The sequence below is a fragment of the Panthera onca genome, chromosome E1 (genome assembly GCF_046562875.1).
Source record: "Panthera onca isolate mPanOnc1 chromosome E1, mPanOnc1 haplotype 2, whole genome shotgun sequence".
NCBI classification, from domain to species: domain Eukaryota; kingdom Metazoa; phylum Chordata; class Mammalia; order Carnivora; family Felidae; genus Panthera; species Panthera onca.
In genome coordinates this window covers 28,490,488-28,517,337 of record NC_138352.1, presented here as the reverse complement: position 1 = coordinate 28,517,337, position 26,850 = coordinate 28,490,488, and the positions used below count along the sequence as shown (strand labels likewise).

The following is a 26,850-nucleotide window of genomic DNA, read 5'->3' as shown; positions in this document are numbered from 1 at the left end:
ACTCTGCCATCAGTTTTCAGACCATTTCTTTAGTAGTGGGGCACGGAGCCCCTTGAAATGGAACACAGAACTCAGATGTGAGGGCTAGGAGGAGAGACTGTGGTGTCGTCACCTGTGACACCACCCTTACCAGGCTCCGCCCCACCCCGTGCTCTGCCCTGGCCCCCAAAGCACAAACTCCAGTTGTCTTCACCGTTTGAAAACCACTGATTTACTCTAGCCCCTGCATGGCTGTTTTCTAACAGAGGGCCCCTGGGGGGCTCAGCCGGTCAAGCCTCCGACTCTTGTTTTCGGCTCTGGTCTTGATCTCACAGTTTGTGGGATCAGGCCCCGAGTCGGTGACAGTGTAGAGCCTGCTTAGGATTTTCTCTATCTGTCTCTTCTCTGTCCCTCCTACATGGTCTCTCTCTCTCTCTCTCTCTCTCCTCCCTCTCTCTCTCTCTCTTCTCCCTCCCACATGGACTCTCTCTCTCTCAAAATAAATAAACTTAAAACATATTTCCAAGTAGATTAAAGTGTTCGATGTATGCAGAAGGACGTAAGTGCAGTGTATGTGCAGTGTACGTACGGGACTCCTGAGGAACGCTCAGGTCGTGAACGCTTGGTCGTTCCGGCATCTCAGCCTCCCTTGGCAGCAGGCCTCGGGGGAGAGGACCCACAGTGGGCGTGGCCCCTGTGGAGCCCAGCCCCTTCTGCAGGCCTCCTCTCCTTGGCAGAGGTCTGCCTCGCCGCCGAGAGGAAGGTTTCCCTGCCTGGCGTGTGCAGGAGTCTGTTTCATTTCCAGATGGACTGTATGTAACCGCCTCTGCGGTGAGTCTGGTGTGAGATGCGGCCTTTTAAGGTAGTGCTGTTGAGGAGAAAGGAGTCTGAGTAGAAACTTGGAGATGGACCTGAAGGCTCATTTGTGTTTAGGCTGACAGAGAGCCAGAGAAGTATAATCGGGCCAGGGTGACACCTTGAGCAGAGCGCTGAGGGAAGCAGGGGTGTCGTGAGGGCAGGACGGGCCAGTCATTGACCCGAGGATTTGCTGGGGTGATGATTGGCTTGGTCAGTAGTTCCCACACGTTCTGTATTGGTGACCCTTTATTTAAGCTCTTGATTATTATTATATTTTTTAATGTTACGTTGAGAGAGACAGAGCACAAGCAGGGGAGAGGCAGAGAGAGAGGGAGGCACAGAATCCGAAGCAGGCTCCAGGCTCTGAGCTGTCAGCACAGAGCCTGACGCGGGGCTCGAACTCACGGACCGCGAGATCATGAGCTGAGCTGAAGTCAGATGCTTAACCGACTCAGCCACCCAGGGGAACGACTGCCACACTTTGAAAATCACCGGTCTGGCCCTTGTGGACCATTTGTTAGAAGGCCGTGATAGGAGTGGCGGTGAGGATGCCTGTCATGACCAGGCTGATGTGATGGAGAATCTGGGCGGGGGTCGGAGGCAGCCCTGGGAGTGAGGTGTCAGACGTGCAAAGGGCAGAAGGTGATAAGGGGACCACTGGAGACAAGTGCCTGCCCTCTCTAGCAGCAGGCACGTTCCAGGACTGACTCACCCTTACTTCCTGCCACCAAGGGCTCTCTGAAGAATAAATGAAGTGTGGGTACAGGGCATGTGGTAGGGACTCAATGTGAAGAGTATGGGGCAGGTTATATTCTTTTTTTTTTTTTTTTTAATGTTTATTTTGAGAGAGAGCGTGCATGTGTGCCTGTGTGAGCAAGGGAAGGGCAGAGAGAGAGAGAGAGAGAGAGAGATGGAGGGAGGGAGAGATAGAATCCCAAGCAGGCTCCCTGCTGTCAGCACAGAGCCCAGAGCGGGTCTCCATCCCACAAACCATGAGATCACGACCTGAGCTGAAATCAAGAGTCAGATGCTCAACTGACTGAGCCACCCAGGCACCCTGGTTATATTCTTCTGACTGCACAGACAGGATTCTGAGGCTTGGAGAAAGAGGTGGCTTTGCTGTTACATTTCACCACTGCACTCTGCAGCTCTTGGAAAGGAGGGGTCGGAGGCGACTGGAACGTTTTAGGGTAGAGACTAGACTAGTGAGTGACAGGGCTGGGTTGTGCTGTGGGGAGCGAGAGGCGGCCAAGGACTAACGGACTGGCTCAGGTGGTTCTCCTTGAGGCTTTGTCACTGATTTGCCTTGTGGCCGGAAGGCAAGACAACCTTGATCTTTTCATCTGTTCACTTAGTGGTGCTTGGTAATTTCTAGGACCCCATCCCAGTTCCTGACCTGGAGCTTTGGACCCATGAGTTGGAGGCATGGCAATGGCCAGGTGGCTCTCCCCCTTTCCCTGAAGATACAGGGATGGGGCTTGGGTCAGAAGTCAGGGTGGAGAGGGAGATTCGGATTCTGTGGTCTCAGAGTAATGATCGGGTCCTGAGCCCTCAAAGCAGGTGGATGGGAAAGGGATTCAAGGGAATCTTGGAGGCCCCCGAGGTATGTGTGACACAATTAGGAAATGGGGCTTGGGTCAGAAGTCAGGGTGGAGAGGGAGATTCGGATTCTGTGGTCTCAGAGTAATGATCGGGTCCTGAGCCCTCAAAGCAGGTGGATGGGAAAGGGATTCAAGGGAATCTTGGAGGCCCCCGAGGTATGTGTGACACAATTAGGAGGTTTAAATTTTAGTTTTACGAAGAAGTTTGGATCAACCCTCAGAATCTCGCTCAGAGGAAAGTTACCTCTTCTCTTTGAGGTAATGCTCCTCAGCCAGGCCCTGCCCCTTGGAGTCAGTGGCTGGACAGGAATTTTGATGTCTTTAATGTTGAATAAGGAAGTTACCTCCATGGACTCAGATCTTTTAGGTACACCACAATCTTTGTTATGACTCTACTTTTTATGGCATCTGTTTTTAAAGAAAATATTTTCCCTGCCCCTTTCTTCTCTGCTCGCCGCCCTTCCTTTTGCAGCCCGTCCATATGGAAGGCCTGCGTCTGTTTCCTTTGAGGTGCTTTCAGCTTGTGCTTGGTCCGTATAGCTAGTGCTACCTGCCCCCGAATCTGCTGACAGGAAGCCCTTTCCAGCACCTCCTTCAACCCATTTTCCTTCTTTTGGCTTTGTCAAGACTTCACATTGATAAGTGGTGTTTACGTCTTTTATCTCTCTTAAAGACGGTTGAAAAACAGTCACCAAATTGTACATGAAGGTTCACAGCCACCAAGAAGGGGAAACGACCCCAGTGTCCAGCAGCAGATGGGTAGATAACAAAATGTGGTATGTTCGTAAATGGAATATCATTTGGCCATAAAAAGGAGAGAAATACCAGCACATACTGCAACGTGCGTGCACCTGGAAAACATCGTGCTGAGTAAAGGAAGCCAGTCACAAAAGACCACTTGTTACGTGATTGCATTCATACGGAGTGTCCAGAAGAGGCAAATCTGTAGACACACAAAGTAGATTAGTGGTTGCGGGGACTGGGGTGGGGGTGGGGAATGGAGGCTTTAGGCAATGATAGCGAAAGAGTACAGGGTTTCTTTTGGGGGTGGCCGAAATCGGGGGCTCTAAAATTGTGGTGATGGATGCACTACAAACCATTGAATTGTACTCACTGTTTTAAAAAAAATTGTACTCTTAAATGGGTGAGTTGCATGGTATGTGTATCATATCTCACTAAAGCCATTACAAAAATACCCCAAAACAGATAACTATCCCACCTCATTCTTGGTTTGTGCGCATAATTCATACCTCAATAAACCGTTATTTGACATCTTCATGTGCCATCTTCCTGTCTTCCTGTTGGACATTTGCTACCCATGTGTAGCTAATACCACAGATTCCACCTCCGTTCTCCTCTGTCCTGGTTACCCCAGGTCTCCCTCCGCACACTGAGTGGACAGGGTGGTGGCCCGCGTGTTCCCGCCCGTGTGTGCAGCCTGGTCAAGTATGTGTCAGTGGTGCGGAAGCATTCCGTGCCGAAACCAGCGTGCCGTCCGGTAACGCTTTTCAGAGTCAGGTCGTTGTTTCAGCAAATATTTATTTTACTGTCTTTGCCTCCTCCCGATGCTCCTTCTGATTTGGCCAAAGGGTGGGACTGTCTGCAGATTGTTTAGAGGTTTGGGGTCTCCGAGGTAGCTCTGGAGGAGTGGGCCCCGATGCTCCCAAGCCTCGTGGAGTTCGTGGGATGTGCCCTCTCCTCCCCGAGCCCGTGCTGCCACAACACTACCAGATGGAAGTATTGTGCCAGGTGCTGTGCATGCCCAGATGTGTGGAAGGTTCTGCTGCATCCTCTGGAAGGAAGGTTGAGCCTCTGCATACGCCAGCTGGCCTTCTTCTGGCCCAGTTCTGTCTGCTTTTCCCGGGCTCACGTCCCTGGCTTCAGTTTCTGAAGTTGGTCCTTTGCTCGCTTTTTTTTTTTTTTTTTTTTTTAATTTTTTTTTTTTTTTTTTTAACGTTTATTTATTTTTGAGACAGAGAGAGACAGCATGAATGGGGGAGGGTCAGGGAGAGAGGGAGACACAGAATCTGAAGCAGCCTCCAGAAGCAGGCTCTGGGCTGTCAGCACAGAGCCTGATGCGGGGCTCGAACTCATGAGCTGTGAGATGGTGACCTGAGCCGAAGTCGGATGCTTAACCGACTGAGCCACCCAGGCGCCCCTCCTTTGCTCACTTCTTAAAGAAGTCTTTCCCAGACCCCTCTTCTCTGCCCCGGTGCCGAGTCCCTTTCCCTTTCTTTGTGCCTTTGTTTCATTGTGGGTCTTCTCAGTGGCTTTGTTATCTTTGCTTCGATGGTGCTGCATCCTGGCTTTTGGCACCAAAGGTCAGTAAACTGTATTGCTCTTGAGTTTCAGGGTCACATGTCCTGGTATAATTAATAGGGTCTCTACTCTTTCCCCAAATTATCCCTGTTTGAATGGTAAATTACAGGTTTATTTTACTTTCTCTGGGATGGGGAGGAGGTGGGGGCCTGTGCTCACACTTATGTGTTTGCACAGGAGGAAAAGACTCATCCTGCCAGAGAAAACCCCCACGATTTTTGTCCACTCCTAGAACACCTTAACATTCCATGGTGCCTGGCCAAGCTGTACGGGTGGCTCCACAGAGGGTGGCTTGTGATTGGTTCATCCCATACTGATGAACTCCTTACAGGTGCCATGCACGCCCAGGCCCTGGGCCTGTCTGCAGAGATGTCTGGGGGGACACCCTGTGTGATGTGCTGGTCAGGACTAGACCCTCTGGGAGAATACCCAACTTGGGAACTTGCTTCCTGTTCAGATGGCTCCAGCCTTCGCTTTTTTTTGGAAGTGGCTCACTGACGTGGAGCAGTGTGGAGTGGTTATAGGCCGGATAGGGGGCCATGTGGTCTTGACTCACACCCTGCTTAGACAGGTCGCTTCATCTTCCTGTGCACTTCGGTTTCCTTGAATATAAAATGGAGGTGGTAATGGTACGTACCTCACAGGTTTACTGTGAAGATCGAAGAATACAAGAGAACGTGAAGGGTGTGGAGCAGTGACCGGCCTCGTAAGCTGTGAAGGTTAGCTCTCGTGACAGTGAGAAGCAGGACAGATGTGACCAAGCCAGGAAACCGATGGGCATTTTAAATAGACTCTCCGGGGCGCCTGGGTGGCGCAGTCGGTTAAGCGTCCGACTTCAGCCAGGTCACGATCTCGCGGTCTGTGAGTTCGAGCCCCGCGTCAGGCTCTGGGCTGATGGCTCGGAGCCTGGAGCCTGTTTCCGATTCTGTGTCTCCCTCTCTCTCTGCCCCTCCCCTGTTCATGCTCTGTCTCTCTCTGTCCCAAAAATAAATAAAAAACGTTGAAAAAAAATTTAAAAAAAAAAATAAATAGACTCTCCATTGTGCTCGCTCAGATGGAGTGTGTGTCCTCCAGGCCACGTTCTTGCCGCCATCCTGCCAGCTGGGGAGCAGCAGTGTTTTTTCACGTGGAAGCCCAGGACTTCACCCTGGTCCCTGCCCGGGGGTCTGATCACGTTGAATCACTTGGCATGGCTATACGATTGTGAATATCTTAGTGGTGGCTGATTGTTCTCTGCCGACTTTCACAGGCAGATGACAGGACCTAGAAGCCCGTGCTGGCATATGGTGCCCACATTGAGTTTGGGTTCAGAACTGAATGGCTGGAAAGCAACACTGTGGTATTCTCTGGAGCGTGAGACCCCATAGACCCCATGGACAAGTCTTAGGAGTCCCCGCATCGTTTGGACCACAGGGCCTTTTGGGGGATAAGTGTGTGTGTGGCCTCTCAGGCGGTCTGTAGTGATGGCTGGCACCCTCACTGATGATGGTTGGCCCTGGCAGGCTTGTTCTAAAAGAGAAGCTGTACTTGCCTGAGGGCTTTGGCCCTAGTGGGCATGGTCAGAGTTGTGTGCTAACTCCCCTGGCCTGGGCTGGGCAGCTGGGCACATAGGACATAGTAAGGTCTTGGCAAGGTTAAGGCCTGAGACTGGCTGACATGTGCTCACTTCTCCTTTTACTGACTTACATCTAAATGTCTCAGTGACCTTGAAATCTCCCTTGCTTTACAAGCTTATAAAGATGGCCAGAATGCTGCTACCCAGGCATCATTCTCCTTTTAGAATCAAAATGCAGAATATTAAACAGCCTGTTTACCATGAGTTTGGAAGCGTTTTCACAGAAACTCTTTTGGGGGGAAAAAAGGGCAGGGAACCAGCCTCAAAACTATAGATGTATTAGCTGTAATTTGTACATATTCTGCCCATAAATTTTTTCGTGAATCCTCTACCAAGGGCCATTTGCCCCCAGCTCATGCTTGAGTGCAGGTCCCCATCCCCCACCTTTGGCCCAGAGAAATCTTTGCCCCATGAATTTCCCCTAAAGCTGGAATACTGGCCGCCACAGAGACGGATCCTTCTTCAGGACTGTGGGACTTTTCCTCTTAAAGAACTTTTATGACTACAGTCACTGTGCTTGGAATTCAGGCATTTAGCCTGGTATGGCAGAGCCTGTGTGGGGATTTGTATGCTCTGCCCCTGCCCTCAGAGTCAGGAGTCCTGGGGTCCCTCTGGACTGGTCTCAGATATTCTGCAGTCCTGCCCATCACACTCTTTTGGGATCCCCATTCACCACCTCCACTGTGGGGCTCACTCTGCTGAGTGCTGCTGGTCCCCAGGCACCACCCCCCAGTTTGGTTTGAGTGCCAGCTGTGTGCACAGCCCTGTGTGGGTGCTGGGATGTATGTCCCTGACTCTGAGGCATTGATTGTTCAGTGACCCAGGGTGTGTCAGTGTCTGATAGAAATTTTTAAAAAATGGTATGGAAGATATCTGTGTATTTTTCTATTATTGTAGCGACGAAGCTGAGATTCACAGAGGTAATGTCTTGCCCTGGGCCACAACAGCAACTGAGTCATGGAACTAGGACTTAAACTTGGGCCTTCTGGTTCCCAGGCCAAGGTCTTCACACTAATTAACCAGAGCTGTTAGGTCATGCCATTGGTGGAGAGCGGAGGGACTCCCTAATCTCACCCACTCGTTCTGCCAGGAACAGTCAAGCGCCACCCCCCGCCCCCGCCATTTTTTGGAAGATATTCTGCTGGTACTATATCGGAAATTATGCATGCACGGTCAGGCAAACCTCTTCCCCTCCCTTGAAAAAGTAGTATCTCGTAAGTGCTATGTAGTACCATTACCTAAAAAAAACCGGTAGAAGCAAACACCAGCAGTCAACAGAATAGCTGTTTTCTCATTGGCTCTCAATCTTTCTCTGTCCTTATTATGCATTTTGTAATAATAGACCACATTTTTACATCCTACTCTGGATGCTTGTTCGCATGCCTGGTCTCCTTCACTAGACCAAGAGTCCCTTGGGCAGGGACTGTGTGCATGTCATGTTTTTATCTCTGATACCTTGAGTGATTCCACCTTGACTGATTCCAGCTTCACAGCATCTCCTGGGAACATTCTCCTGAACACCTCCAGAGGGTGCCGGTCACCCAGGAGACAGATGGAATGAAGCCACCTGGTCCTATGCAGGAAGCACTGGTTTGATGGAATCCCGCGGGTACATACTCTCAAGGGTTTCTTGAATTCCTCATAGTTATTTACAGTTAATGCCTGTGTAATATTTTCATGAGTTGATAATCAGCATTCATTTAGCCGTTCCCTTGTTGGACATTGAGTTCCTCCTACTAAATCATGAGGGGAACTTTTTGTTTCTCTGTGTTATTTCTTTAGGCTTAGTTTCTGGCCCTGGGGTTGCTGGAGCACGGAAACGCCGTGGTTCCCGCCACAGACGGCCACGCGGCCGCTCTCGGAAAGTGCCAGGTTCTCTGCGGTGCTTCTGCCTTGTGTCTTTGCCAGCGTGGCACACGTGGCAGCAAAACTGGAGATGGGATTCAGAGAAGGGAGAAGTGCCCTTGAAGTTCAGCCTGTCTGCCTGCCCTGCAGCCTGCTGGTTGTCCCCCAGGTTAGGTGCTGAGCAGAACTGATGAGCAACCCGGGAGCTCCGAGTGTGGAGGTTGGAAGTGTGGACTGAGCTCACCCAGGTCTTGGCTGGGAAGGCCTTACCAGCAATGCTCAGTTCTCGGCCATAAGGCCTTACCAGCAATGCTCAGTTCTCGGCCGTGTGGTGGCGACTGGTGAGTCCGCTGCGTCATTCACATACTTGTTTTTTCAGTCACCGCAGCCCTGCTTTGTACTGGGTGCTGTGCTAGATGGAGGCGGGATTCCTGTCTGCAGCGAGCTGAGGTGTTGTAAGAGGGAAGGAACGTGGACGGCTTGGGGTCGGGAGATTTGGAACCTGGGAGGGTGAGCAGAATGGGGCAAAGAGCCCTCTACACAGAGAACTGCTTGTGCATTAGGCCAGAGGCCTGGAATATTTTTCTTCCCCCTGGGAGGTGTAAGTATAACAGAGCAGTTCAGAGAAGGGGGAGGTGGCAGTGTCCTGGATTAATGGCAGCGGCAGCCACAGTAAGTTCTCAGTAAACACTTGGCTTTGGGTCAGTTCCTGTACTTGAAGGGGGTGTGGGATTTTGAGGGGGCCTGTGTAGGGGACAGAAAGGGGACACCAGACCATAGAGGGCCTTCAGGAGGATGGGATGTTATCAAGGGCAGGGAAGGGTGGGACCCACGTTTTTGTATCCACAGTTTTGGGTGCTCGTTCTCTGGTGTCATATTGTGCAATATGTCTGACTGCCTTTCTCAACACCACGTACACTCAGGGTGGGTGAATCTGAGGACAGGAAAAGCGAGGTTAACCACCTGTTAGAAATCCATCACTGACTTCCCTGCTCTTTTAGCCTCAGACAGGCCACGTGTTGCCGAGAGCCGAGCATGTAATGTTCTGGATGCCTTGGAGCTGATTGTGATCAGACGGCTGTGTCCAGAGGCCTGTATGTTTCTGGGAAGCATCAGTGTGGCAGCTTGACAATGCTGTGTAAAGCAGGCCGGGACATTTGCGTCTTCCGCTGCCTGTAGCCTGCCCACTTGGCCTGAGTTGAGATAGTTGGGCTTTCCCTGATGTAACCCAGAACTGCCCGGAGGATGGTGAGAGGGAAAGGGGCAGAAGAACCTCGCCACGGTCAAGTAGACAGGCCCAAGAGGGCGTACGCATGTGGGTGTGTGTGGCCTCCGGGAGAAGCTTTGGAAAGGCCACTGGAGCTCGTGCAGCACAGCTGAGGGCCATGGAGGACCATCCTGGCTGGGGAAGACGCTTGTGGACTACAGAGGTCTTCATGGCTGGAGCCTTTGTGCTCCAGGGCTGTGGAGGGTCCCTTTCCAGGGCTAAATGCCTGTATGTGGGTGGACGGGAAGTATGCAGGAAGTAACAGGTATATCTATTTTTTTTTTAATGGAACTTTTTATTTTGAGATAAATGTAGTTTCCCATGTAGTTGTAACAAATAACACAGAGCAATCCTACCTACACTTTACCCAGTTTTCCCCAGTGGTGACATCTTGTAAAATTATAGTACAATGTCAGAACCAGGATATTGACATTGATGGAGTCAAGATGCAAGGCATTTCTATCCCTGCATGTCCCTCACAGTCAAGCCTCCTGCCCTCCCACTACCACTGTCTCTTAACCCCTGGCAGCCATGAATCTGTTCTCCATTTCTATAAATTGCACATTTCAAGAATTTCATGTAAATGGAATTAACATGTAGCCTTTCAGAACTGTTCCCCTCCTCCCCCCCCCCCCCCCCCCCCCCCGCCCCGCACCCATCATAATTCTTTGGAGATTCACCCAGATTGTATATATCAAGTTTGTTCCTTTTTACTGCAGACTAGTATTCCGTGGTATTTATGTACCGGTTTTTGTTTCTGTTTTTTTGTTTTTGTTTTAAGTAGGCTCCATGCCCAACTCAGGGCTTGAACACATGAGTCTGAGATCAACACCTGAGCTGAGATCAAGAGTCAGAGGCTTTAACTGACTAAACCACCTGGGCGCCTCTGTACCAGTTTCTTTTACCAGCCATCAGAAGGACATCTGGTTTTCCAATTTTTGTCTATTACAGATAAAGCTTCTATAAGCATTCATAAATGTACAGTTTTTGTGGGATGCGAATTTTTATTTTTCTGGAATAAATACCCAGGTGTGCAATTCCTGGATCACGTGGTAATTGCATGCTTATTTTTTTAAGAAACCACTAAGCTTTTTTATAGTGTCTGTACCGTTTCACGTTGCCTCCAGTAATGTGTGAGTGATAGACTTCACATTCTTGCCAGCATTTGGTATTGTCACCAATTTTTTTTTTTAATGTTTATTTACTTTTGAGAGAGAGACAGAGCACGAGCAGGGGAGGAGCACAGAGAGAGGGAGACATAGAATCCGAAGCAGGCTCCAGGCTCTGAGTTGTCAGCACAGAGCCCGATGCGGGGCTCAAACTCACAAACTGTGAGGTCATGACCTGAGCCAAAGTCGGACGCTCAACTGGCTGAGCCACCCAGGCAGGCGCCCCGGTATTGTCACCATTTTTAATTTTAGCCATTCTGATAAGTGTGTATTATTGCCCATGGTTCCAAACAGATCATTTCGGTTTTTTTGTTTGTTTTGGTTTTGATTTTTAAAGTTTATTTTTTGAGAGAGAGAAAGAGAGAGAATGAGCCTGGGAGAGGCAGAGAGAATCCCAAGCAGGCTCTACACTGTCAGTGTGGAGCCCGATGCAGGTCTCGATCTCATGAATCGTGAGATCATGACCTGAACTGAAATCAAGAGTCGGATGCTTAACCAGTTGAGCTACCCAGGAGCCCCAACGGATTGTTTTTTTTTTTTACTATTGAGTTTTGAGTGGTCTTTATATACTATACTTTGTTAGCTATGTGGTTTTCAAATATTTTTATCCCACTCTGTGGGGTTATCTTTTCACCCTCCTGGTAGGGCCTTTTGTACAGCAAAAGTTTGTAATTTTAATGAAGTCCAATTTGCTAGTTTAAGTTTGTGTTTCATTTTGAGTACATTTTTATAGAAGATTGAACTTTATTTATTTTTTTGCCTGTGGATGTCCAGTTGCTCCATCCAGCACCTTCGTCAAAAGGCTGTCTCTCCTCCGTCGAATTGCTTTAGCACCATTTTCAAAAATTAGGTTGGACATATTTGGGTGGGTCTATTTCTGGGTTCTCTCTTCTGTTCCATTGATCTATGTGTCTCACCTTCCACTAATATAACAGTCTTGAATACTGTGGATTTGTAATAAATCATGTAATTGAGTAGGTGAATTCCTCCTTCTTTATTCTTTTTTTAATTTTTAAAGAACTATTCTCGTTCCTTTGACTTTCCGTATAAGTTTCAGAGTAATCTTGTCTATATTTACAAGTCTTACTGAGCTTTTGATTACTGATTGCATTAATTCTGTATATCAATTTGGAGAGAATTGACATCTTAGAATCTTCCAGTCTATGAACATAATAGGTCTTTCCATTTTTTAAGATCTTCTTTGGTTTCTTTCATCAGTGTTGTGTAGTTTTTAGCATGCAAATCTTGTACATGCTTTGTTAGATTTACACCTAAGTGTTTCATTATTTTAAGTGATTGTAAATGGTATTATATTTTTAATTTTGGTGTCCATATATTCGCTGCTAGTATATATAGAAATACAATTGATTTTTGTATCCTGATCTTATACCCTGCATCCTTGTTGAACTCACTTATTAGCTCTAGGAGTTTTTAAAGATACATTTCATGTTTTTCTACATAGAAAATTGTCTCATGTGTAAACATTTTATTTTTTCTTTCGATCTATATGCTTTCTGTTTCCTTTTCTTGCCTTAATGCACTGGCTAGAAATTCTAGCACTATAGTTTTTTTGTTTTTTTGTTTTTTTTTTTAACATTTATTTATTTTTGAGACAGAGAGAGACAGAGCATGAGCAGGGGAGGGTCAGAGAGAGAGAGGGAGACACAGAATCCGAAACAGGCTCCAGTCTCTGAGCTGTCAGCACAGAGCTCGACCCGGGGCTTGAACTCACGAACCATGAGATCATGACCTGAGCTGAAGTCGGACACTCAACCGACTGAGCCACCCAGGCGCCCCTCTAGCACTATAGTTCTGAGAGTGGACATCATTGCCTAGTTCCTGATCCTAGAGGGAAAGCATTTCATCTCTCATTTACCTTAAGTATACTGTTAGCTGTAGGTTTTTATAGATGCTCTTTGTCAGTTGAGGAAATTCCCTTCCGTCATGAATAGGTATCGAATTTTGTCAAACGCTTTTTCTACATTAATTGATGTGATCATAGTTTTTCTTTAGCCTGTTAATATAGTGGATTATATTGACTGAGTTTTCAAATATTGAACCAGTCTTGCATACCTGGAATAAACCCCACTTGGTCATGGTATATAATTCTTTAATTTTTTTGCTGAATTCATTTGCTAATATTTTGTTGATTTTTGTATCCATATTCATGAGGGATTTTGCTCTATAGTTGTGGGTTTTTTTGTTTTTGTTTTTTTGTTTGATAATGTTACTGATTTTGGTATCAGGTTAATACTACCTTCATAAAATGAATTGGAAAGTGTTTCTTCCTCTTCTGTTTTGTGGAAAAGACTATGGTGTTAATTCTTCTTTGAACACTTGTGATTCCCTGATGAAACCATCCAGGCCTGGAGATGTCTTTTTTGGGAGTTTTTTTTATTTTTTATTTTTCAACATTTATTTATTTTTGAGAGACAGAGACAGAGTGTGAGCAGGGGAAGGTCCAGAGACAGAGGGAGCTACAGAATCCAAAGCAGGCTCTAGGCTCTGAGCTATCAGCACAGAACCCGATGCGGGTCTTGAACCCACAAACTGTGAGATCATGACCTGAGCCAAAACCAAGAGTCAGACACTTCACCGACTGAGCCACCCAGGTACCCCTCTTTTTTGGGAGTTTTAAAATTATATGTCAATTTCCCTAATAGAGGATCATTCAGATTATCTGTGATTTTAAGAAATTGGTCTATTTCATCTAAATTGTCAAATTAATGCTTGTAGAGTTTTTCATATTATTTTTTTTTTTATGTGTGTAGGATCTGTAGTGATATTTCCTATTTGAATCTTGATTTTAATTTATGCCTTTTTCTTCATCAGGCTTGCCAGAAGTTTGTCAATTTTTTTATCTTTTCAAAGAACCAGCTCTTTGTTTCATTGATTTTACTGTTTTTCTGTTTCAATTTAATTATTTCTGTTCTTTATGTCCTTCTTTCTTTGGGTATATATTATACGTCTTTTTCTAGGTTCTTGAGGTGGGAGCTTATTGATTGGAAACTTTTCCTTCTTTCTAATGTAAGCATTTTAATGTTACAACCTTCCTTCTCAGGACTGTTTTAGTTGTGTCCTATAAATTTTGATATGTTACTTTTAACATTTTTCTTTAAGGTTTCTTCCTTGACCCATGGATTATTAAGAAGTATATTGTTTAGCTTCCAGATGTTTGGAGATTTCCTGTTACCTTTCATTGTGGTCAAAGAACATACTCTATGATTTCAGTTCTTTGATCTATTGAGACTTGTTTTATGGCCCAGGATGTGATCTATCATGGTAGCCATTCTGTGGTCACTTAAAAAAAGGCATGTTCTGCCGTTGTTTAGTGGATTGTTCTAATAATTGTCGATTAGATTCCGTTGGTTGGTGGTGGTGTTGATTTCTTCTGTATTCTTGCTGATTTTTTAATTTGTTTGTCAGTTGTTGAGAGAGGAGTGTTGAAGTCTCTGACTATAATTGTGGATTTATTTCTCCTTTCAGTTCTGTGAAGTTTTTGCTTCACATTACTTTGCAGTTTTGTTATTTGGTGCATATACATTTAGGATTGCTTTGTCTTGTGGAAGTGATCCTTTTGTCACCATATGATGTTTCTGTCTCTGGTTATTTTCTTTATTCTAATCTGATACTAATATAGCAATTCTGCTGTCCTTTGATTAATATTTGCAAGATGTATCTTTTCCATTCTTTTACTTTCAGCCCACTTGTATCATTATATATGCAGTAAATTTCTTATAGTATGTAGTTGGGTCATTTGAAAAAAATCTTTGTCTCCTTTAGCTGTATTTAGGTCATTTACATTTAATGTAATTATTGATATGTTAGGCCATATTATTTTTTGTTTCCTGTATGTTCTCTTTGATTATTATTTCTCTTTCTTCTTCAACTTTTTTTTTTTAGTGATAAATTTCATGATTTATATGTGGTGATTCTATTCAGTATAGATTTTCAGTAATTGCTCCTGGCATTACATTGTGTACACAGCTCATCACTGGTGGTGTCACAGTCTACTGGGGGTGTCATTTTACCAGTTGAAGGACAGGTAGTACTTCTTTTTACACCTTTTCCCCTTCTGTAGGTAACTGTCTTAAATATTTCCTCTATGTGATTTAGAACCACATTAGACAGTGTTATAATTTTGCTTCAGTCATCAAACACAATGTAGAAAACTCAAGAGAGGGAAAGCCTGATTTCATGTATTTTTGCTTACTGTGTTCTTTTATGATGATCCAAGTTTCCTTATTTTATCATTTCCTTTCTTTTGTTTTTTAAAGTTTATTTATAATTTATATTGAGAGAGAGAGAGAGAGAGAGCATGCTAGCACGCTCAGCAGGGGAGGGGCAGAGAGAGGGGGAGAGGGAGAATCCTAAGGAGGCTCCTGACTGTCAGCACAGAGCCCAGTGCGCGGCTCCATCTTACGAACCGTGAGATTGTGACCTGTGCTGAAATCAAGAGTTGGACACTGTTGTCTTTGTTTATTCAGTTTGTGACTCTTCTGGTTCTTAGGATGCTGGCGATTTTTCAATTGAAACCTGGACATTTTTGTGTTGTTTTAGGTGACTGTGGATTGTGTTTGACCCTTGTCTTTCAGTAGGCTCTTTCAGACACTACTCCAGTGGGTATGTAGGGGCGGGTGCTAACATCTTTTAGGTGTAAGTAGAAGTCTAGGCTCTCCCCTTGGCCTCCACTGACACCTGAGGCAAGAGGTTCCTTGTTCCTGCAGAGCTGGAGTGAGAGTTCAGCTCCCCACATGGCTTCCTCTGACTCCATCCCACCAGGGTGAGGGAGGGGGCCTTGTTACTGCTGGGTGGGGGTGAAAAATCCCAGCTCCCTGCCTGGCTTCCCGACACCTTCCTGATAGGGGTGGTGGGGGCACCTCTTTGCTGGCAAGGTGGAAGCCTTTGCTGGCATGGGGCTAGGCTGAGGCTTTCCCGTCATGTCTGGCTGGAATAGGGCAGTTATAATCTAAGAATTTTCTGTCTTACCAGGTTCTTCCTTCCCTGGTTCTTCAGCTAGAGAGAGCAGCTTTTATTGGGGCTTTTGTTTGTGCCTGTTGGCATTTCCAGGTTGCTCATTCTTCTAATGCCTGGTCTGGGACGGTGAGACAAAAAGAGAACCCAAGGGCACACGTCTCCATGTTGTTTTTAGGTCTCAAAGTCCCCAGCCCCCTTCTCTGCCACTTTCTCTCCACCTTGCGGAGCCTTATGTTTTTCTTATATACAGTGTCCAGGGTTTTACTTGTACTTAGTAAGAGGAATAGGGCAAATTAACGTCTTACCTGCTTCCCAGGAAGCACAAGTTTCAAGTAACCATTTTTGAAAGGGCTTATGGTTGAGGAGTGTGCCAGACCACCAACAGCCTCTCCCTAGAGACCAGCCAGAAGTGCGGCCTCTGGTTTACTGGATCTGTGAGGGAAGGCTGAGTTTAATGAGAAGAGAAAGAGCTCAGGGGGACACTCTCCCGTCATGACTATTAATGGGGTTTGGACCAGTATGCTTCCTCTTGAAGCATGGGTGGCCTGCTTGAAACACAACTCAGTCCCTTCCTTTGGGTCCTTGCAGCGCATCTTGGGTCCTCAGTATCGACAATACCTGCCTCTCCCCTTCGCCCTCTTCCCCACCCCCGCCCCTGTGCCCCAGCCAGGAAGCAACGTCAAAGCTAGGATACCACTGAGTTGCTAGAGCTCACTCCCCTGTGCCAGCTCCTTTAGGGTTGTCTGTTTCAAAATCTGCGTTTCAGGTTATTATGGGGCTCTCAGAAAGAGAATGCCTTCCAGCCTGTCGGAGGCCCAGCCCCAGCAAAGCAGATGAGGCCAGAGAGGCAGGAATGCTGCCTTACAAGAGCGGCTCTGGTGGCACTAAGGACATACTGATGTGGCTGGGTCTGCTGTCAGAGAAATCATGGGAGAAGCGGTCGGGCTTCCTGGGATGCCTTTCCCGTGCCTGCAGGACGAAGAGCCGGGTGGCCGAGTCAGGACCATGGGTTATCCGGGAAAGAAGATCAGAGAGTGGGGTATTCCGGTTTGTGGCTCTTGGGCTTGCGAAACGGTTAGTCTCGATGTTGGCAGTAAGAGATGCCTGAGAGTTTTAAGGAGGGATTTGTGCTGTTAGATTGGCTCCTCCTCTCCATCCCCACAGACGCACTCGTTCCACCCCTATGCCTTTGCTTTGACTATGCCTGTCCCCAGAGAGTCTTCTCCACCCCAGGCCACACTTCTGTGGGGGTGGGGGGAAGGGGGGGCCCTCACCTCCGTCACGGTTGCTCCCGCCCTACCTCCTGTTTGCTCACTTGGATGGCAGTGTAGGGTGGCGGGTGCCTTCCTGTCTCCTGATGACCCTAGGATTGCACAGTGGACACCTGGATGTTGGTGGCATCCAGCTCCAGGTACCAAGTCAACCCTTTTAGGAGCTCCTTGTTGCACCCCTACCCTGTCAGGTCTGTGCCTGCTGCCTCTGGCTCCTTCTCTAGGCTCTGTCTGGCATGTTCTGGCTCCTCTTCTACAAACCCGTGGACTGGGGTCATTGCCCTTTTAAGCCTTTGTCCTGGTGTCTTTGAATGGAGTTTCCCCAAATATGGCCAGGGGCCGGGGGCAAGAGTCACTTGAAAACTCACATACTGATGCCCCCTCCTCCGCCCCTCCCAAGGTTTGGGAGGATGACTCACTAGTTTACGTTTACTTAGGACTATGCAGCTATGATGGTAGGAGCAGTCTCTTATGTATCTCTGCTTCCCCACTGCCTGACACTGGGAAATGATTTTTAACGACTTTATTGAGATAAAATTCACATACCGTACAGGTGACCCATTTGAAGTGTACACAGTTTGATGATTTGCAGTATATTCCCAGAGATGTGCATCCATCACCAAAATCAATTTTAGCACATTTTCGTCATCCCCAAAAGAAGCCCTTTATCCCTTAGCTGTCACCCCCTAGTCCTTCCATCCCCTCAGCCCTAGGCAGCCACTAGTCTGCTTTCTGTCCCTATGGATTTGCCTTGGTAAATGCTCCTGATGGAACGTTACCTGCTTCCCAGCTTGCTCTTCCTGTAAAGCACTTGTTTTCCTGCCCTGTGTCCTCCATTGGCCCAGCCTTCCCACTTTTCGGGACAGCCTGCCCACGTGGAAGGGTCCCCTTTGGGTGGTCTGTAGCAAGAAGGACGTGGCAAAGTGAGGCGGGTGCTGCCAGTCTCCCTGGCATACGGTGCACGGGGCCAGCACACAGTAGGTTCGAGTAAGTGTTGAGTGAATAACGGTGCCAGTGATGGGTTTGTGGTAGGAGCGGGCCAGGATCTGAGGGGACCTCCGTTCTCCCACTGCTCCTTTCGGGGAAAGTGCAGGTAGATGTAGCTATGATAGGAGTTCACCCCAAAGCCCTGCAGCCAGAGAGTAGGAGAGTGGCATGCAGTCAAAACCAGACGGGATCGTTGTCCAGCCTCCTGAATTCACACGTCAGGGAACTGCCGTCCAAGAAGCTAAGTTACCTGGCCCAGGATCCCCCCCTGGCCCTGACCCGTCCATCCTGTGTGTGCATATTCCTGAGTGGTTTGCTTGCCGGCTTAGGGAATGGCTGGGCGCTGCTCGTGTTTGCTGAGAAAACAGACCTTACTCTCCTTGCTTGTGCTTTCCGAGGCAGAATTTCATTCCACCTCCCCCGTGGCCCTCCTGGGTCGTGTCCCTCTAACCCCTGGTTCTCTGCCAGCACCCACCTCCTGTGTTTCATCAAAGCCAGTCCCTCACTCCCTTTCTTCAGCCCACTCCATGCCCCTTGCCTGAAGCCCCTCTTACCTACTTTGTTCACTTTCATGAGGAAAAGCCAGAGCTTCCCCTGGGGGCCTTGAGGACCCTGCAGAAGCCAAGAAAGGGGGAGGTTCTTGGCTTACCCTGGAATGCTGTGTGACCTCTGGCAAGTGACCTTCCCTCTCTTGAGTCACAGATTCCACAGCTATAAAACGAGGTGGTGTGACAGACAGGGCGTCCAGTTTGGAAAGTGTTGAATAAAAAGCATGTTAAGAGGACCCCTAAGGCTTTCCCAGAGATTAGTCACGGGTGTAGGGGTTTGGGTTTTAATTTGTGTTACTGCCCCCCAAAGGGTAGTGGACAAATTGGCTTGGTTGTGCCTTTTCCAGCTGCTCTTTGCCAGCTGGGTATGGCTGAAAAGGGACGTGGAGCCAGAGTGTCTGTCTAGATCTTTTAACTCATGTTGAGTTCCTACTGTCAGGGTGTTGGGGGCTGGGGGAACTCTTCATAAAAAAATGAATAGCTAATGCTTATTATGCACTTACAGGCCAAACGCTGTGCTTAGTGGGCTTTTTCTCATACAATTTTTTTGGAGATACAATTTACATATTATAAAATTCACCCTCTTGGGGCGCCTGGGTGGCTCAGTCGGTTAAGCGGCCGACTTCGGCTCAGGTCATGATCTCGCGGTCCATGAGTTCGAGCCCCACGTCGGGCTCTGTGCTGATAGCTCAGAGCCTGGAGCCTGTTTCAGATTCTGTTTCTCCCTCTCTCTGACCCTCCCCCGTTCATGCTCTGTCTCTCTCTGTCTCAAAAATAAATAAACGTTAAAAAAAAAAAAAAATTCACCCTTTTAAAGTGCACAGTTGAGTAGTTTTTAGCATATTCACCAGGTCGTTCATCTATCTCCACTTCCTAGTTACAGAACATTTTCATCACCCTCAAAAAGAAACCCCGTACCAGTCAGAATGGGGCGCCTGGGTGGGTCAGTCCGATAAGCGTCCAACTTTGGCTCAGGTCATGATCTCGCTGTTTGTGAGTCCGGGCCCCGCATCGGGCTCTGTGCTGTCAGTGCCGAGCCTGCTTCAGAGCCTCTGTCTCCCTGTCTCTCTGCCCCTCCCCTGCTTGCACTCCTGAGCTCACTTTGTCTCTGTCCCAAAGAAGATAAACGTTTTTTTAAAAAAATAAACCCCATACCTGTTAGCCGTCACTTCCCTTTCCTGCTCCCTCCATGTCCTGGCGACCATTAATCTGCCTTCTGTTTGTGTGGATTTAGCTCTTCTGGATATTTCATGTACATGGAATCATACAAAGTGTGGTCTTCTGTGTTTGTGTTCTCTCACTTAGCGTGTTTTCAGTGTTCGTCCCTGTTGTAGAATGTGCCAGTGCTTCATGCCCTTGTATTACTAATACTCTGTTGTATGGATAGGCCACGTTTTGTTTATCCGTTCACGTGTTGCTGGGCATTGGGGCTGTTTCTGCCTTTTGGCAATTGTGAGGAGTGCTGCTGTGAACGTTCATGTCCAAGTTTTATTTGAGCACCTGCTTCTAGTTTCCTTGGGTGTATGTAGCTAGGAGTGGAGTCCTGGGTCGTGTGGAATTCTGTGTTTAACTCTTTGAGGACCTGCCAGATTTTTCCACGGTGGCTGCACCATTTTGTATTCCTGTGCTGTCTTACTTACGTTACCTCATCAGTCCTCACGTGAGTCTCGTGAGGTATAGATGCAGTTATCATCACCCCCACCTTCCACGTGGGAGAATTGAAACCCAGCAGTTTTCAGCCCAATGTCACCTAGCCGGGAAGTTGGTGATTCTTTGGCCAGTGTTAGCCGGGATCACTAAAGCGGTGTCTCTTCTCCCAGGCCTTTTTGTATCATTAGAATGAGGACTTTTGACTCTGTTGTTTGCATGATACACCTAGTACCCAGCACGCATTACACTCACCTGGTGATTGAAAATACCATTGTTTCCTGACCGTGGTGGCTTGATCAAGAACTTGAGGGAGGCATGTGTTTCTTAGGAGTCCGTGTGCTCTCCAGGTTTTCAGGGTTCTGCTGGGTTTCGTGTTACCTGCTGCACACCAGATTCTGCAGACCTCCCGGGAGCTTCTTGGTCACTAGCGTCTTTCTTGGAGACTCGGCCTGGGGAATGAGATGCCTGGTGTGTGCTAAGCAGGGGTGACTTCTGGTTTCAGTGAGTGCTTATCTTCAGCTTGACCACTGAACCTGTTCTCTCTCCGGTCCAAGGCACTGATGACCTCTGCCCTCTTTTTTCTCCTCCAGGCAAAACCTATTTATGGTGGCTGGCTGCTCCTGGCTCCAGATGGGACTGACTTTGACAATCCAGTACATCGGTCTCGGGTAAGGTTCTCAGAATGAATTTTCGAAGTGGGAGGAGCTCCAGAGGGACCCTTCTAGGGGCAAGTCGAGGGAGTGGGGAAGGGAGATGGGGAGTTAAACAATGGGTCGTGGGATGGCAGGATCAGCAGGGAACCCCCATTCGGCAGACTTGTAGGTCCAACAGGAAAAGTCTCCATGATCCTAGTTATGCCACCCTTGAAAAGGAGCTGCTGTCACCTGGTGCCTCCTGTTTCTTGGGTCAGCTTGACTCCAGAAACAGTTAAATGTAAAAAGCAGAATAGCAGTTCAGCAAACATTTGCATTATGCTAATTAGGCTTCCGGTTAGCTCCTTCCCTCCTTGCCTCATCTCTCCTCCCAGGTGAGGGGATCAGCAGATGAGCACTAGTGAAGGGATGAGGGACTGGAGGGCCAGCTTTGCTCTGGTCCCATCTCTCCCGGGCACCCCAGCCCAGTACGGGAGCACCCAGGTCCGCTGGAGCACTGAGACGATTAAACCAACGCTGTCCCGAACAGTACTTTGTTCCTCTGCCTGGGGGCCTCTTTGGATGACTAGTTAAAACACCATCTTTCCTTTCCCACGTGTTCTTTTCCAGGTGTTGCGGCCCATACCCTGTAAATTGCTCTAGCTCCTCTTCCTTCCTGTCCCCTGGTCCCCGAGGGAGCCTCTGCTCTGCCTCTTGATCTCTGCTGCCCCCCCTGGCCCCAATGCTACACTCTGGGGTGGGGGCCGTGGTGCCCCACAGACCTTGCATTATGCCTGGGATCTTTAGGATGACTTCTGGTATGGGTTTTGACTTTAAAGATGCCAAATAGGAGCCTTGAAGAGGTTTCTCAGGAAGATTTCAAGTGGCCTCTCCCTGGATACCCAGCATGGGACCAGCCTTCCACGTCCTCTTTGCAAGGCCATTTGGGCATCCTGTGCCATCCAGGCAGAAGGACGACAGGGGTGACTGTGTTCCAATGCCTGCAGTAACCAGGGAGCAGCTCCCTTTCCTGTTTTATATCTGGGTCATACAGAATTGCCATTTCCAGCTTCTGATGAGAAAAACGTTATTACGAATGATATAATTCTGGCCCAAAGCAGAGAGGCGTGATAGCTTAGTTCTTGTGGCCTTATTGCCGATGAAAGTATGAATTTTGTTGGGCTTTTTGAAATGTTCAAAATAGGTCATGGATCCCCATGATGATCTCTGGGGTTCAGGGACCAAGAGTCTCTTGTGCTGGACATGTTTTCCCCCCGACAAGAAGGAAAGCGTTGGCCGTTGTGGCTCTTTCTGTTCTGCTGTTAGTGCTTTTGGGGTCTGCCAGCCCCCACGGCTTGTCCTTTGGGTGGAGCGTGGAGAGGGGCGCCCTTTGCTATCGATCACTCCTCGGACATCAGAGTCATTCCTACGGGTCTCCCTCCTCCTCACTTTTGATCTTTGTTTGCTCACTTATCCTCCGTGAACACTGGAGCCTGACTGCCTTTTCCCTGTCTCTGATTCCCTGTGGGTCATTGGAACAACCCTTTTATAGCAGTTTCCTAGGTTTTTTTTAGAAGTGGGGGATCAGGGCCTGGCATTCTCAGGTTATTCCATACTGTGCCATACAGTTCGTCAAGTAAAAACTGACACCACGTGATGTGGTAAGTTCTGTGCTGGGTACATAGAAAACACAGAATATACAGAAATACAGAAAAGACTCCCCTGGCTGTCTAATAAATTACCATTCTTATGCCTTGGGTCCCTCTTTTCCTGCCATCTGCCCCAGAAGTGAAAGGCGTGGAGCCGGCATTCATCTGACATAGGCTTGTCAGGCACGGGGACTCCCTCCTAACCACCCACTCTATGCTCCGTTGCAGAAATGGCAGCGGCGGTTCTTCATCCTCTACGAGCACGGCCTCCTGCGCTACGCCCTGGACGAGATGGTGAGTGTCGTTCCACGTCCACTCCGTGCCTCTCGCCTCCCTTAGGGCCCCTTCATCGCGGCTGCGCTTGGGTCGTCTGCGAGCACAGCGGTGTGCTTGGGTGTTCCTTTGGGAGCCTAGAATTTGAAGAACTTGGGGTGTGTGTGAGGGATGGCCCTGAGAACCCAGACCTTTGCTGGGCGGCATCGTCACAGGTGAGAGTGAGTAGCAAGAGAGGAAGTCCTTGTGTTCCAGGCTGACAGGAGTCCCACTTGGCCAGTTAGCGAGAAGCAGAACAGGCTGTGGGCCTGCGGGGATGGGTGGGGGACCGACCCTGGGCATGCGTGTGTGAGTTGAGCACATGTGCGTTCACGTGCTGTCGTCCCAGGACTGCCTCTCAGTTCCATTGCCGCAGTTAGTCTCGTCCTGTTGGACCTTCAGGGGCCTCCTGGCCATGGGGTCAGTTTTCTCCTGGTGGCTGAAACAGGACACGGGGCTCCTTCCTGCCTTGCCGCGCACCAGCTTGGCTCTGGTTTGCTCCCTGCTTCCTGGGCTGGATGAGTGTTTATTGCTCTTGGTCCAGAGGCAAACCTGAAAACCAACCAGGTGCAAAGTTGTTGTGGCTTTTCTTTTTCCATCCACGTCGCCTGAGTTTTTCTCTACGGAGATCGGTCTCTCCTAACTAATCTAAAGTATGACTGAGTTCCAAGTTTTATGAAGGGTTGAAGGCAGAAGATTTTAGTACCTTTTCCTGTTCCACTTGAGTTTGTGTGCATTTATGTGGGCAGCATTTTTAACCGGGACTGTCCTGGAAAATCGGGTCATACTGTGTGAAATAGGTTGACCCCCATCCCACCCAGAGTTCATTTTCTTTTCGCTACAGGAGTGAGGGCAGGGTCCTGGAAGTGTGAGCAGAGATAACTGTCCTCTCCAAGGACCTTGTAGGCTGTTGGGACATTTGGATTTTAGGGTGGTCAGTAGAGCTGGGTGACAAGGCCACAAGTGAGTCCATTTCCAAATGGGGGTCCTAATATTTGTGATGTGATGCTTTCTCTTTTCTGTTTCTCAGCTGAATTAGTGGGTATCATATTTAGGTAATGGAATTAGCAGGTATGATGCCTGTTCTATATCAACCATTGCCTCATTGGTTCCTTCTTTCTCATTCTTTCTGGTGAGTGTATTAGAACAGTGTAATGGGCCCCAGAGGGTTTTTGCCATGGAAGCATCTGTGGTCCGAAGTAGATTGGAGGTGAGCATCGGTGGGGTGTGGTAGAATTCACTAGAAAAAGGAGCAGGGGAACCGATTCACTTGGATACCTGTTTCCTTCAGGGAAAAGGTAAGCAGGCCTGGAGGCAGACCCGGCCCTGCCCTCTGCACTCTTCCAGCTTGGCCATCGTGCAGGTCGTAGCCCCGGGTGGGAGATGGGCTTCTGCAAGCCTTGAAGTTTACTTTGTCCTCCCTGTGCTTGGCTGCCTTGTTCTTAAGTCCCCCAAAGCCTAACAGTAGTAGAGAAGGAGCCTCAGAGGTCACTGGCTTACATCCAGGCTGGGCTACACCGTGAACCCTCCTGAAAAAGAGTTCCCTGGACTTTGCTTGGAGACCGATTATTCTGGTCAGGAAACCTTTCTGTAGGTCTACTGGAGTCCAGTACGGTCTTTTGTTCCCTTCAGCTCAGTTGCACATGTACCAAGCGAGGGTGGCTACCGTGGATGCCTTTGTGTCTGCACAAATGGAGAGCACATGATGCATCCCAAGAGCTGCTCCTAAAGAATTGAGGCTGGTGAGCCGTGAGTACTGACACCTTGCAGTACGTTTTGGTCTCCCAGCAACCCAAATGTTGGTTGGGTATTATTTCACGTGCCGCTGGGGCAGAGGTGGGACCGTGCCAGCCACATGGGAAAAGAAGCCCCGGGAAAAGTGTGGGCTACAGAGAGGGCATTGTGGGGGATGCCCAGAGTTGAGTTTTGGGCCATGGGCCACTTTCTGGCAGATGACCTTGGAGCCGAAGAGGCTGACCTGGTGTGCCATTTAGTGTTGAAATGTTAGTGTGGGCATTGCAGAGACACTGCACCTCCAGGGAGTAGAGAGGCATTATTTCTGTGAGTGAAAAAAGACAGTGTCAGTTGTGTTGAAATACCTTTAAAGCAGCATCTCAGGTGTGTGAGGGTTTTCCCTGTTGTGTTAGGAAAGTGCTTTGGGGGAAAGTTGCAGGAAAGCGTCTGGCCTGCAATTGACAAGAGGCTGGGTGAAGGAGGCAGTCAGATGCCAGCTGCCCATGGTCAGCGTTGGTGGCCGTTGCAGGTGGGCTCTATCTTGCAAGGGCTGGAGGGGCCTCTCCCACCCCAGTGGTCCGTATCAGGCCTTGTTCTTCCTGGCCACTCCCCAGTGAGCACAATCCAGAATCCTGGAGCCCCAACCCAAAGGTCAGCTTTCCCGATGCCTAGACGCCTGCCTCTGCCCGGCTGGCAGGGTCCTGAGACCTGGAGCGGGAGAGCTTTGCAGGCAGGCTCTTGTCTGAACTGAACGCAGCCGTGCTGGGAGTTTCTCTTAGAGTACGTAAAGTAGAGCCATGGTCCTCAGCTGGGGACCGCTGTGCCTCTCAGGGCCACTTGGCAACGTCTGGAATCTTCGACTCTTGCAACTCTGCAGGTTGCTCTGGACACCTAAGGGTAGAGGCCAGGATTGCTGTGACGCACGGGACAGGCCTCACAACAGGGAACGATCCGTCCCCAAATGTCAGCAGTGCTAAGGCTGAGAGACCCTCCCGGGTGATCTGGTCAGTGGCTTGTGTAAAATTTTTTTTATTTTTTGAATTAAAATATAAGTTTGACTTGCTTTTTTTTCACCCCTGTTCTTGAGGTGAGGAAGGACTCCACTGTCTGATTTCCTGGGAGTGGGGGAGGTGAATGGGGCAGCGTTAGCCAGCTGGCTGGCGTGGTAAATGACAGACGTGGAATGGGATAGGCCTGTTCCTGGAGTGCAGTGGTTTCTGCCGGGGGCCCCGCACATTGGGAGTCCACAGGTCTAGGAGGGTTGCCTATGTGCGTAGCTGCTACCCAGGGAGCATATACGTACCACTTCCTGCGCTGTGCTCAGACCACTGTGCTGTATAATGGCCACACCTTGGTGTTGGTTGGTCTCTAACAGCAGCGGCCCCGACTTCGGGAAGCCTGTAGCCACTGCTGGTCCTTCTGCTCCTGCCGAGCCCGCGCCCACCCCCCCCCCCCCGCCCACCCCCTCGACCCTCCTGCTCAGAGCTCCTCTACTGCCTGTAATACGTCATAGCATTTTAGGGCTGGCCTGTCCCCTTAACACGAGTCACAATCTGTTTCAAGTTGTTACTTGACTTTTATACGATAATTATTGTTTGTTTTCATTGGTTTAAATGTTATCTTATCAACTAGATGGTGACTTTTTTTCCATCACTAGGCCCTCGATAATTCTTGGTCTCTGTCTCCATCATCTAGCCGGGGCCTTGCTGGGGTGGCACAGGCCTAGTAAATATTTGTTGAGTTGAAGTAACCAGCTTCCGGGAGAGGCACGAGGTGTGTTGTGTGTTCCAGCTCTTACTGGAGGGGAGAACGCGCTCCGGAAGGCTCCAGAGAACAGTGTGAGAAAGGTTGTCCCGGGCCCCCCTGGGCTGGAACGGACAAGGGCATGGCGGTTGTCAGGAGGTCCCGGGAGGAGAAGGGAGGCTGTACTCCCTGGGGCCGTGCCTGCTTCAGGGGCTGCTTCCAGAGGCTCTTTCGTTCTGAGACCTCTGCTGGGTCTGGAGCCGTTAGGCCTAGTCCCGCTCCACGGGCTGACTGTTGCCATTCTCTGCCCGGCAGCTCTGAGATGGGGCTAACCTTTGCGAATCGCTTTTCCTTTTTTGGGAAATTTCTTTCTCGATACACCCACATACCCTGTAACTGGTGGGTGTGGAGGAGAGGCACATTTCCCAAAAAAGGGAAAGAAATTTTCCCAAACACAAGCTGAGGTGAGGTGGGCTCAGGGCAGCCTCACAGACAAGTGGGAGCCTGAGCAGTTTGGCTGGGCCGCTGGTGTTTCAGGAGTGGACGGAGGAGAGGATCTAGAAACCCAGACTTCTCCCTGTCTCTTCTGCTTTTGTTTCTTCCTCTGTAACCTGCCCATTATCATACCAGATTCTGCCCTGTCTCCTTAAGCTTCTGGAGACTGGCGTAAAGCTCAGGTACTGGTTTCGTCGGA

The 26,850-nt window shown here is 48.8% G+C and overlaps 1 protein-coding gene across 8 annotated transcripts in view; it reads left to right on the top strand.

Annotated features, from left to right (window-relative positions):
- Positions 1-26,850, top strand: part of MPRIP (myosin phosphatase Rho interacting protein) — a 155,222-nt gene that overhangs the window by 13,846 nt on the left and 114,526 nt on the right. For all 8 annotated transcript variants that reach the window (XM_060647068.3, XM_078437643.2, XM_060647065.3 and 5 more), the window contains exons 2-3: positions 20,677-20,754; positions 22,596-22,661. In XM_060647068.3, the coding sequence (XP_060503051.3) occupies positions 20,677-20,754; positions 22,596-22,661 (144 nt within the window). The remainder of the gene's footprint in view (positions 1-20,676; positions 20,755-22,595; positions 22,662-26,850) is intronic.